At 40.6% G+C, this 12,898-nt stretch overlaps 1 protein-coding gene across 9 annotated transcripts in view; it reads left to right on the top strand.

Annotated features, from left to right (window-relative positions):
- The window catches only part of LRRIQ1 (leucine rich repeats and IQ motif containing 1), a 109,141-nt gene extending 101,861 nt beyond the window's left edge, over window positions 1-7,280 (top strand). For 5 of the 9 annotated variants that reach the window (XM_027663385.1, XM_027663380.1, XM_027663355.1 and 2 more), the window contains one exon: window positions 7,129-7,280. In XM_027663385.1, coding sequence (XP_027519186.1) covers window positions 7,129-7,274 — 146 coding nt within the window. In that variant the 3' untranslated portion in view covers window positions 7,275-7,280. Of the gene's footprint in view, window positions 1-1,536; window positions 2,970-4,430; window positions 4,667-7,128 lie in introns of those variants that run through there. The other 4 variants (XM_027663370.1, XM_027663364.1, XR_003530909.1 and 1 more) reach the window with 3 other exon arrangements.
- Window positions 7,281-12,898: the final 5,618 nt, after the last annotated feature.

Raw genomic sequence — 12,898 nt, 5'->3', positions numbered from 1 at the left:
GTAATTTTAAAAATATTATTACCATGTTAGATTTATTTTAAAATTTCACTAATTAGGCACTTGATTTACTAATTTGAGGGTTTCAGCCTTCAGTGAATATGTTATGGTTCCCAGTCAAAATAATTAATGAAAAGTTTACTGCTTGATTAAATAGTTTTTTTTTTTGCTCTTTAACAAAAGAGCACTGCACTGCACTGGAGAGACCTACTACCATTTGAGGTGTTAAATAATCCAAAGGCAGGGAATCTGGGAATTCTGTAGAGGCAAGACATCAGTACTTTAAACCTTTAGGAGGTACACCTAGAGTAAATTATATATTTTAAGAAAAAAAGTAATTGACTACATTTGTAGAGCTATAAGAAAATGAATGGAGATAATGTTAATAATACTTGAAAGCTCTTGATTGCCAAAAGAGAGAACTGTTTAGTAAGATACATTTGCCATAATTTAAGAATTCACAAGAAAGGGAAGTGTAGGCTGGGAAAAGCTCCTGACATTTAGATCTAGCAGGCTACAGAAAATCATCCATGAGAAAACAAAGAAACTCTTAATCTTTGAAATTTATAGCTATGTTGTATATATTAGTACATAGAATGATATTCGGTCATATTTAAACTTTGTTCTAATTTTTTGGGACAATGTATTGTGAGAAATTTATTTTGCTATTGAGAAGTACTAAAAAGTTAAACCATCAAAAATACTTACTAAAAATATATAGTTATTAATATTTTCCTTTGGTAAGTGGCAAAAGGATATTAATGAAATTTGTATTTGATAAGCTATCATTAATTATATATATATACATATATATATAAACAGTTGAACTGCTGTACTGTGAATATCGCATCATTGTCTTGCAAAGTTTGGGTTCTGTTCCACAGATGCCAAAGAAAGATATTTCTGGGCATAAAGTGTTCATTTATGCTAAACAAATATCATACCTTTAGTCAAGCCTACTGGTTATTTTATTTGCATAATTGTTTTAAGTATTTTGTAGAAACTATTGTCTAAATTACTCAAGCATCTGTATGCGTGACAGTGAAAGTGATTGTTTCACGTATTTCTGTGTTTTCTTAAACTTGCTGTGGCACCATCCAGTATCTAAGTTTAAGTATACCTGGACTTTGAACATAAGAAATCTCTCTTTTATTCAGTTTAATATAGTAAAACAATAACTGTTAATTAGATATATCTAATTGAACTAGTTCTCCATCTACATGAAGTATGAGTTTCTGTGTCAAAAGCATTGAGTATCTCTGTAAGTGTTTAAGCGCAAAATGGACAGACAATTGCGCTTTTAAAAATATAATAATTTTGTGTAGTAATTTTAGTACACAAAAGAGTTTATTTTTTTTAAGTACTACATTGTGAAAACATTTGTATTACTTTTAAAAGTGAGCAATACATAATTATGAAATTTTGTGCTGTCAAATTAAACATGACAATTTTATCGTATTAGAAAAGAATGTGATGCAGTGAAATTTAGGGAGTTCTGGTTGGTTGGTTTTTAATTTCACATGTCTGTTTACTGTTTAGAAAAGAATATTTCTACTCCAGAAAAATCCTGTTTGGGTCCATCTCGTAAAGAACGGATATCATTTCGAGACCATCCAGTGCAGCTCAGCGGAGGATGGGGAGCAGGCAAAAAAAGGCAAAAGCTTAAGAATATTAGCTGAATATTTGAGATAATTTAACTGGTTGATTAATCAAATATGGAGAGCATATGGTGACCTGTTTCTTTTTAAGCCAGTGAATATCAATTGTTGAATTTTCCTTTATAACCAATAAACCATTTTCAGTTAACTACATTTGACTTATTTTATTATCCATGGTTACAGTGGTTTGGATTTTGTGTTTTTGGTCGAAGTATTTTATACCTGTCAGTAAGTTATCATAGTTTGTGTTTTCAATTGCTTATATGTTCTTGTGGTGTAGAATGCAGAACTGATTAACTCTACAAGGTTTGTTGTACAGTGATTAAGTTTAGGCTTGCTTATAAGAACTGGATGAGAAGTCCAAATGTAATAAGGGTTCATGTGATGTATGTCACATATTGAAACACTGAATTCTCATTTTCTCACTAAATAAAATACATGCTTGCAAACTATGTTGTGAGACATAACAGCCATCAATGCTATTCTTAGAGAAGTCTGTTTAGAATATTTTACTGAAGCAGCAAAAATTTGCAGCAACCTACAAATGGTGAGAATGCACTTTTCTTTTTTTAGGAATATGAGAAGTCCTCTAGATTTTTCATCGTAAATTATTGTCATAATATGATAAAGCAATTTTTTGTAGTTTTATACTTTCAAATACTTCTAACGGTTTCCTAGAGGATTAAAGAAAGAAAATAATTTAAAAGGTTCCCATTTTGTTCTGGGGTAATGAAAAATTAGACCTACATGATGCTGTTAATGCAACTTAATTTGTTCATGTAGCCAGGCTCTTCAGACCAATGTGTAAACATTTTGTGGTGCAAGGAGATCTAGAGAAAGAGAAGAGAAATAGTATTTCGACTATTCACGGGTATCTAACTCATTACTTCTAGTGAATGCTTTGTTCATCAACATACAGGACAGATTTCAAAGCCTAACATTATTTTACTGTTTTCCACTTTAAGGGGAGAAGTTGCTGATTGAATCTAGGGAAGGCTGTCTTTGGTATTTGCTTATCTGGTTTTGTCCAATATTGTGAGCCTCAACTCCATACAGACAGAGAAAGAGGTGGGGAAGGCAATGGGGCTTGAAAATTTAGTAAGAAAAGAACGTAAACTCTTATGTTGTGGCAGTTTTTAAAATGTACTTACATTACTTGTGACATTATTTTGTGAGGTGCTTTTTATGCTAAGATACACATTTGTATGGTTTAAAAGCAGTTACCTCCAATTTTGTGAATACTCACATTAATTTTCAGATAAAAAGATGGCTGATCTCATAGAAAACCTCCAGTAAATAACCTTGCTTGTTTGAGTCAGTGTCCTGTTTTTATTATCATTTTACATTTCAAAAGTCAGTGCAGCCTACTTGAGAAGACCTGCTTGACCTACCTGACTGTCGAAATGCGGCAGTTGTCAGCAGGATATAAAATATCACTAGATGCTTATGCTATCTAGTTTGTTTCCCAATGTATGTAGTCAGTGTTAAACTAGATTTCAGAATCTGCAGTCTAAATACTATTAAATGTCACCCCCAAAGACTGGAGCTTTTATGATTTCAATTTTAACATCAGATTTGTAAGTTTTATAGGAAAACAATTGTTATTTCAAAATGTCTGCCGCTACATGTGGCAGTGTATGTAACCACTGTTACAGGGGTTAACTGGAGATCCAAATACAAAATCAAGCAGTTCACAATTTGACATTTCTTGCAAATTATCCCTTCTATTTGTCTAGAGTAGCCATAATATACTGCACGTCACTAGAGCTGTAAATAAGATACTTCAGATTTCGTGTACCTTTCTATATCTATATCATCTATATCATCTCTATCTGTATCTAGCTCTGTATCTAAAAACTGCCTTCTGTATAAAAGTTATCAGACCTCGTGTCTTTTGTTTTCCAAGTGTTTCTGAATAAGAAATACGGCCCAGCCTAAATAAAATGTTTTGGCAGCATTTTTAAAGGCATTCTATTTTACAAAGGTAAAAGGTAGCTTTTTAACGTACAATTTACTAAATTACAAATTGGAATGGCAATATTCACTGACAGGTCTTTTTGGATTTATAAAATGCTTAGTCTGCTATTCCATGAGTTGATATTGTTATGCATAGGTTAAGTAATATACCCAACACGAATGAAATTATAAAGTATGTCAAAACAAGTTGCTGTTTTCATTACGTAACATTGCAGTGTGTAATAGTTTGACAACTTATTATTGTATCCAACACATTTGTCTCAGAATTACAGTGTTGAAAATACAGTGTGTCTGATCAAATACAGAAAAACGTGCAAGGTGCAACTTCTGTTCAAGCTAGCAGAGAGACATTTATTGCATTCAGGAATAAGGTGAAGCAACCATCATGCCTTGCTGTTCATAGTCACATCTTAACAGTATGTAAGCTCAGAGGTAACACAAATGATACACATGGTGGATATTTATGGGATGAATTTTTCAAGCCCTACTCTGCAAGCAGTTTCATGATTTTTTGTGGGTTTTGGGGGTTTTCTTTTCCTTCTTTCTTCTACATTTTCTTTTTGTTCTTCTTTTCTTCCATCTGCTCCCTGATGCAGCAATTCCCATTTAGGACAAGAACATATTCTTAAAAGTAAGTTTCTCTGGCAGTCTGCTCTGATGTTGGAGTGTCTGAGTCACAGTGACAGTCCAGCAAAGCCTGCACCACAGGTCCCCAAAACTCCGTTTCTGGATGGTGCACCAGACTTCTTTGTGGTTTATTAGCTTCATCTCCTTGACCCTTTTTTCTGTTCCCTGTAGATCTTTTAGGAGAAGGGACGTCATATGAATAAGCTCTTTTAAAAAATCTTCCTTGGATGTGTGAAACTTGAGACTCAGAAATGTGGAAAAGAATTCATTAGAAATTAAGAAGAAAACAACTAAGGTGCATTTATGCATTGAACCGTTGATGGATATCATTCCCTAATTTGGAAAGCTTTCTGGGAGCTCTCCTGAAGGGACCCCTGACTGTCTTTTCCCGTGCAATTTACCTGAAGGTATGCACAGTAGTTCTTTAAATCCTCTGTTGTTTGAATGGGGATATTAGGAAAAACACCTGCAGCAACAAAAAAAAAGCTCCCCAAAATGCATATTCGGAATGATAACCAAGTGCTAATGGCACTCGGATCACCCACACCTGAATCACAAAACACAGGCAGATTTTCCTACTTAAATATTCAGACAGGGTAACCTGCTGACTCAAACGATTGTTGCTTGTTTTATCAGGTATGTAAATAGCCAATATATAGCATAGACACTGCTTTGGTGCAGGCTGAGTTGGTGTCACATTTGACTGAGTAAATCATTATAATTAATTATTTATAATCCTATTATTCAAACATGCATTCGTTTAAAGGTGTGTCCACTGTACATTTTTCAAAAACATACCACAAGTGGAATCCAAATCTAGCCTCTGACACATGGCTGCAAAACTGCTGCTTGGTCTTCCATTACAACTGTTAAAAGCACTGTGAGGAATATATTGGATTAATATCCTTTTGATTTTAATTTCAAATTATCGTGATAATGACAATGTGTATTTATGAAGGTACAGTCTTTCCTTGATACACACTGAAATAATAAGCGATCTTTATTTTCTTTAGTGAAAAAAAACCCACATGAAAAGTAATATTACCACATGCCCCCAAAAGACAGGAATAGAACTAAAAATATATTATGAAAGATTGAGTAGCCTGATATTACATCTGAGTTTCAAGCAGTTTGTTCTTAGCTTCCCTAGCCGGGGAAAAAAAAACCAACAATCAACCAAACAAAACCCCCCAGCAAGCTAAGTTGTTTTGTTTATGTTTTGTTTATTTCTTTTTACAGTCATAAGTGAAAAATGAAATATTTTTATAGGAGTTTGGAAAAGCATATGAGCCTTGAATATTAGTCTGTCACTGCAGGAGTTTCTAGAGCCTGTGTGAGGAACGTATACATTCATATATACTTTCATATATTCTTTCGTATAAGTGGGATGTCAACTGGTCATGGATGTAGCTGTGGATAAGTAGGAATAGGACAGCTCTTGCTTCTCACACAGTCTTTCAAATATGCCTAGAGTAGGGAAGGGGATTGGTATGGCCTGCAAGTAACAAGTAGACTAAAGTAGCTGTTGCATCTTGTGGAGAACTGCTTTCCTGGTTTCCAAGGTCAATGATGGACAGAAAAATACCCTTGACTACATCCGGAAGGCACTCTTTTGAGCCTCAAGTTGTGCTGAGGGTTTGTTAGCAGTAAAATCCTCATTGGAGTTCATGAAGTTTCATGATGTCAAATGATCAGGGACTGGGTTTTCAAAAGATTTTTAGTAGAAATACTGTGTAACAGCCCCAGACTGACCATCCTTTCAAGGACTGGAAGTTGAAGTGGATGACGTTGTGAACTACACTGTTATTTACAGAGCGTTTTGACAATTGGATTGTTCTTTATGAGCACAGACGGACTGCCTCAATTTTTTTGGTGAGAGATGCTGACACGACTAGTTAGCACATATGATCTCTGTCTGCCGAGGTCTAGCATTTGTTCCTCTCCTGGTCTTCATTCGAATGCTAGATAGGTTTATTTGGAGTTAGTAACCTTTTCTTAGTTGATTGATTGCTATTTATATAATGCTTTTTTTTTCTTGTTGCATAAAGCATTACATAAGCCAAATACACAGGTAGATGTAAAATTACTTCTGACTGAAATGCAATTGATAGCTTTTTAACAATAGAGCAGGTAAGAGCGTTTTATGTTATGCCGGTTCCACTAAGTTAAGAAGTTATTAAAAACATGTTTACTAATAGCTAAAGGTCGGGTTTTATTTATTCCTATCTTACTCATTTGTTAAATTATGGTTATACAAAGAAACAAGAGTTCAGCAATTTTTTTTTTTTTTTTTTTTTTAGCGAGGCACTACTTCAATCCTGAAGGCAAATAAGCACCACTAAGTAGCTGAGCCACAGCCAACGTGGTGTACAAATATCCTGAGACAGAAGACAGCTTTTTAGGAGAGATTGCTATAACTGTTTAGTTAAATTCTAATAATGGATAGGTGCCTCTGTTTCAAGACAGCTTAATTTTCTGTGCTTGTGAACCATGCTATGAAAAAAAGCATACAAAAATAAAACGGGCTCTATGTTCCTGCATCATTCCTCTCATGAGATGAGAGCTTCCCCGTCCAAATGGCATGTTTTCTGCTACCGTCACCGCGTAGGGGTGGTTCGAGAGGTTCTTCATTGCAAGAACACAAGTTAAGCCGTGACCTTGACTCTCATTTCCCTAATACGTTGCCATTTGTGCGATTGAATACATTTTCCTTTAAACGACGATGTCCTTATTGTGAGAAAAGAAGGCGCGCTGCGGGATTAAAAAAGCACAGCAAGGCGAGAAGATAATACATCAGCCGCGCAGTCTCAAGAAGTGGTAATTTCTGGTGGTTTTTTCTCTTCCCCCACAGTTTACTCTTAATTTGCAGGTTCTCTGCTGCGGCGCGCCAAGCGGCTGCGGCCGATGCCAGCCCGGAGCGGCACCGAGGGGCTGTGCCCGGGAAACCGGCACAGAGACTGGCTTCCATTTCACGAGCGACAGCTTCATTCTGCAGTGCGGGTTCAGCCCCACTGAGTTCTGTGCAACTTTTGGCTGAAAATAAAATAAATTACCGAAATAAAAAGAAAAGAAAGAAAAGCATCAAACAAAACAAACCCCCAAAACAAGAGCAAAGAGCTGCATTTTATGCAGCCCCTTCATGTTTATGCCTTTTTCATTGACTTTTAATTGCAGGTAATGACTCGAGAAGTTGTTGCCTTTATGTAATGTACAGCCTGGCCGTGTGCCGAGTTAAGTTCAGAGCCTCGGCCAGGGCCGTGCGGGAAGGATTTATCCCTGCTTTGGGGGGGGATGCACTGGTTGTGGTGATAAGTGGTCCAAGGGGCGACTTGCTTTCACCTGGCCGGCACCTCTTGCCCTGCGAGCAGGAGGCGAGATAGGGATTCATGCTTATCCAGTTTCGCTTTACCTGATTACTTGATAACATGAAACATTTTAAACTTTGCCTCAACACAAATGCAAACACAAATAAGAGATTTGCCTGCTGGGTCATGTCACCTCCTGACTGCCCATCACTGCCTGATACCCTCTAAAAAGAGCTAGCTTCCAAACGGGCTAGGGAGAATGTCTCCCGCGGTGGCATATGCCAGGTACGGGTTTTGTCGGGAAAAGTGAAATATTTCGAGGCAATTTGTAATATAGTGGATTAATTTTGATTGCCCAGGGTAGAAACAAAAAGAAGACTGTCTCTAACCATAGGCTGGGGGCTGGCTTTATTTGCCAAAATCAATATTTGTGTGGAAAGCTTAAAATATGTTGTTTTTCCAAGAGCTGAAGTTTTAAACAGGGGGAGGAGGAGGAGGACGCCCATGAATGAAATATTAGCAGCATATCGGTTAACCACTAAGTTCTTTTTTGTATTCATCGAACCGTTTCTGGTAAGAAGGGCGAGAGTCTAAAGACTCAGGGATAGATGCTCCTTAATGCAGGCTAGCATTTCAAAAGATACAGGCAGCTCTCAGCAAGTGACAAAATAAGGCTGAGACTGTACAGAGGCGGTGCTGAAAGACCGGAATAAAATTGCTCTGTGGCTTTCTACATCTCTGAATTATACATTTTGAATCGGATCTAGCACACATCGCATAAAAGCAAGGATTCTTTTAAACGAGGTAGACTTGAAAACCGGCAGTCTCTGTCAAAGCAGCTCAATGCATCCGTTTGTTAGTGCCTCCCACTTGAACAGGGATCTATTTCTTACCCTTCCCTTCTGTCTCACACCTTCCTTTAGCTTCGTGCTTAGAAACTAGAATATCGACCCATATTTCATACCTTAGAAGAAATCAATTAATCTGAGATGACAAGGCAGCCCCCCACACACTCTTCGGGCCCCTCGATACATTCAGAGCCTCGGGTGGCTACGGTAGTGTAGCCCTTATATTGTCGGTATTGTCCCATTACTAATTAAACTGCTATCAGGGAAGGCCTTGCTTTTGGTTTGCTCTGTTGCAGAGATGCGCTAATACTCGGTGCCCGACAGTCCAGCGCTTAGCTGGTTCGCGGTGGGAGAGCGAGAAGGGGTAATTTAGTCAGAATTGTTCACTTAAAACTCGCAACTCCTTTGGGGGAGCGTCCCCTCCTTGGAAATAAATTCCGGGGGTGGGGCTAGGGGGAGAAACCCGTTCACCCGTAACATTCTGCAAAACCCACTAGTGAGCTTTTTCACTTCTAAATTTTTCTTCTAAGGCGTCTATTTCTATGATATGAAGAACAGTGTTTGTCTTTGCCTTGCGAATATCTCTATAATTTGTAGGCAATCTCGGCGGAGTGGGAGTGGGGAGGATTTGGCTTCCGAGGAGCCGCTCCGGCTGCTGGAGCCCGACTCGGCTGGCGCCGCCAGCAGGTTTGTCCTCTGGTGAGTGCGGGAGACAGCCACCTCCTCCAGGGCTGCAGTCAGAGCAAGTCTGCGCTTGTCTTCCCTAATATCCCGCGTGAAAAGTCAGATCCTACTCTTATTCGAATTGCAGGTTGGAGTGGAGGGAAATTGAATATATATATCGGATCCAGGAAGTATCTTTAGGAGCAGAGCTCTTCTTGATAGTGCCAAACTGCACAGGGCTTTGAGTCTCATGGCCCAACTTTCAAATCCTTTCTAAACTTGATAAAGGGCTACAATAGCAGTCCAATGAAGTATAGATTAAATTCTTGTATGATTTGTTTTTATAGCACATATGTAAGTAGGATTCATTATAATTTTAACTAGATCAAGATAAGAGATTAATGCTTTTATAGAGCATCTCTACTGAGATTTCCTATGGGGCTAAGATTAAATCTGCACATTAAAAATTATCTCGTTCCATTTTGTGTTGAAAAAAAAATATTAGATGGTTTAAGAAGAGTGACTCCATGTCAGAAGAAGAAAATTGTCGAGGTTCGTCTAGCTCTGACAACAATCGTGCTTTCCTAACGGGGTAACTTTCCTATTCATCAATTTCTTCTCTCCCCTCTGAATATACCTTTGAGGGACATGGGATCGTGCAGATGTCACACAGGAAAACCTCCAAACAGCTGAGGTACTGTCAAAGCGCCAAACTACAGGAACCGTGAAATGATTGCTGTCGTTACATTTGGGATGGTTTGTGGACTAAACTTGGGAACTTCTGAACCTCGAGCCTGGCTGGAAAAGTGAGAAAGGCTGCAGGCTCAGGCCCACCTAATGAAACGCGACACACCGCTTTCCCCGTGCGAGGTGAACGGGGCTCGACAGACTCTTCTGCTGCCCACACAGAATTTAAATTACCGACTAGAAGAGTACTCGACTTACTCTTACACTTTCACTGATCTCTGAAACTACATATCCCAGGTTTTTGGTAAAGTCATTCCAAATAGTGTCAATTAAACACTTCCGCTACAAACGGAAAATCTTAAAGCTACCCACGTACACCAGAACCGATTTGCTCAGGTGAACAAAACCTGCCTGTTAGGAAGAAAGTTCGTTAAAAGGGGACCTTTTTGCAGCCTAGCTGCGGAAATCCTGAACATAATCTTTATTTTCAGTGATTAAAATAGTGATGCTTCACATACTTTAAAATAAATAATAGTGAAAAAATAATAAAAAGGAAATCCAACCGTCCCCAAAACTCAACTTCTTTCAGTGTTGATTGAGAGGAAATGCACTTCTTTTTACTGGCAGCAACAATATTTCGCATTATCCTTCTCACAAACAGGATGTCTGGAAAATTATAACTCAGCCAAGCTAGATGTTGAATCTGTAATTTGCAATTTGTCACATTCCACTGGGAAAGAGATATGGAGCGAGTCGTGGAGTGTCTTTTTACACCTTTTTTCGCCTCCGCAGATCAGGTCGGTTCCTAGGACCGCGTGGTGGAGACCGAAGTGCTGGTTTCTCAGGCAGTCTCTGTGGAGCCTGCATCCAACTCATGCAATAAAATCTCCGGATCTGAACGTGAAATGAGCTGCTAGGTAAAGCCTCAACAAGGAAAACAGAGAGCTTGTGAAAATACTGAACCATTTGAGCACCTGTTTTTCGAGATAGACAGTTCTCTTTGTGTTTCAGGAACCTTCCTTTTCCCCCGGCGGCTATTGGGGTGTTTGATCCTATTCAAGAGAACGCATCGCTTCCTTTCTTCCCCTATAACCAGCCCTCAGCCGCCCCTCACTGCGGGGCCATCCCCCCCCCACCCTCCCCCGAGGGAACACCCAGCTCTCATCTTCATAGCTTCACTTTCCATTTTCCCGGATAACTGGAACCTGCGTATGTGGAAGGTGAATAGTACCCCCAAAATTCGTTTAGGCCAGTCCAAGGTAGCACGACTTTCTTCTCATTCAATCCTCAAATACATTTCGAGTTGTAACTTTTCTGGAGGGAAGAGAAGCGTTAGTGTAAAACAGATTTAAAAGAAGCAATCTTCTTTCTGTACTGAGACCCATAGTTAAAACCCGGTATTAGAAATGGGGAGGAGACACGGGAGGGGATTCGGATTCCTGGGCATTTGGAAGGTATTGATACCGTTCTCACTTTATTTAAACAAACGCAAGAGTGTGAGGAGATCCCTAGAACAGGCAGTAGCCCAGTTTGGGCTGGAAGCTGCCACATCGAGTAGCAGCGCAGCAGCGACTGAGGACCCAGAAGCGAATGGTGAGGGTCCGGCACCGCACTCGCATACTTCTCCTAAATTCCTGGATTTTTCGGCAGTGAGACGTTTGTAATTTATGCGGGATCCTCATTCCTACACTTGTTCTGTAACTTCGGATCTCAGGAAGAGAAGGAATGCGAGGGCAGCCCGCCGTCCCCGCAGGAGAACCCAGTGGTGCCGGGGAGCCTTCCGGGATATGCGCGGCCGGCTCGTCCCAGTGGACAGGCTTCCTCGGAGAAGCCCCTATGCACTGCAGGGGCAAGCTCCTTCACACCACCTCTGGCCACGAAATGTCTCTCCATCACACATAACACCCCTTCACAGAAGGTTTAGGAGATACTCCATCTCTGGAAACACAGCGGCACATCTGCATGCAGCTCTTAATAACCGGGCTGCCTGGCGGAGGGAGTCGGTCCCTGAAGAAAGATGCTTTTCAAAGCTGTCTTACCTCAGCACAAAATTTTTTTTCCTTTGCCGCCTTCTCCCCCGGGATGTGTCCAACCCCTCTCAAATAATTTTAGCCCGCTGAAGTCAGCTTTCTGTTTTCAAGCTTCTAAGGAGAACGATTGCCATACGTGGCGCCAATTCTCCCCTAGGTTACATCTCTCCTTCCCTTTGAAGTCCGCTGGGTTGCAAAGAGGAGAATGAGAGTAGAATTTGGTCCCTGGAGCTAACAGTGATGTGGAACCACTCTGATTTTCATTTATTTATGTATTTCACGTGAAGGAGGGATGGATTTTAAGATCGCGTTATAAGTTTTGTCGCGCTCTAATACTCTGATATTGTAAGCGCATTTATATAAATGTCGGCGCTAATCTTGGCGGGGTGTGCTTTACAAAGACGGGAGGACAAGCGAGCGGAGTCTCCTCTGGGGTGAAGATGATGTGGGAGGGTCGTGTTTTCTCAGCGGAGCGGGCAGGGGGTGAAGAGCATAGAGGACGCGGCAGCCTCAGTCCCCAGACCGGTCCCCAGACGAGGCCGGCGCCTCCCGCCCCCTGCGAGTCAGCGCCGCTGGGGTGGCCAGATCGTCCTGGGAAGGGGGGGAACGCTGGGGCTGAGGCTGCGGGCCAGCCCGGGGGGACTGAGCGCCGCCGCCACCCAGGCCGCTCCTCGCAGCCAGTGGAACACCCGTGTCCCCGTGGCGGGCACCCGCGCTCCCTCCGGCCTCGCTAGAAACAGTCCTGCTGCTGCTGGGAGCCCCTGGGTTTTTTACGGTCACAGGATATTCTCCTCGTCCTCGGCTATCCCGGAGTTTAATAGCTGTCTTTAAAGAGGGATATTTATTGGGATAAAAGTGGATTGCAAGCTGCAACAACGTTGCATGTGTCTTTCATTTAAAAGACATCGAGAGCTCCTTTTTTCCCCCCCTCCCTGTCTTTTTTTTTTTTCCCTTCCCCAAGGCATTTAGTGCTTTCAAGGCACAGTTATAAACACACTGCCGAAGTGCCAGCACACGGAGATGCGGGGGCAGGGAGAGGATCTATTTCTCCGGGTACGGAGCAGGCGTTTCTCCAAGAGGTGCACTGAGGAAACGCGTCGTTTTCA

This window comes from Corapipo altera, unplaced genomic scaffold, assembly GCF_003945725.1.
Source record: "Corapipo altera isolate COAL_440 unplaced genomic scaffold, ASM394572v1 1, whole genome shotgun sequence".
Taxonomy (NCBI): domain Eukaryota; kingdom Metazoa; phylum Chordata; class Aves; order Passeriformes; family Pipridae; genus Corapipo; species Corapipo altera.
The sequence above is the reverse complement of the archived record's forward strand: the minus strand, read 5'-3'. Positions and strand labels throughout refer to the sequence as shown.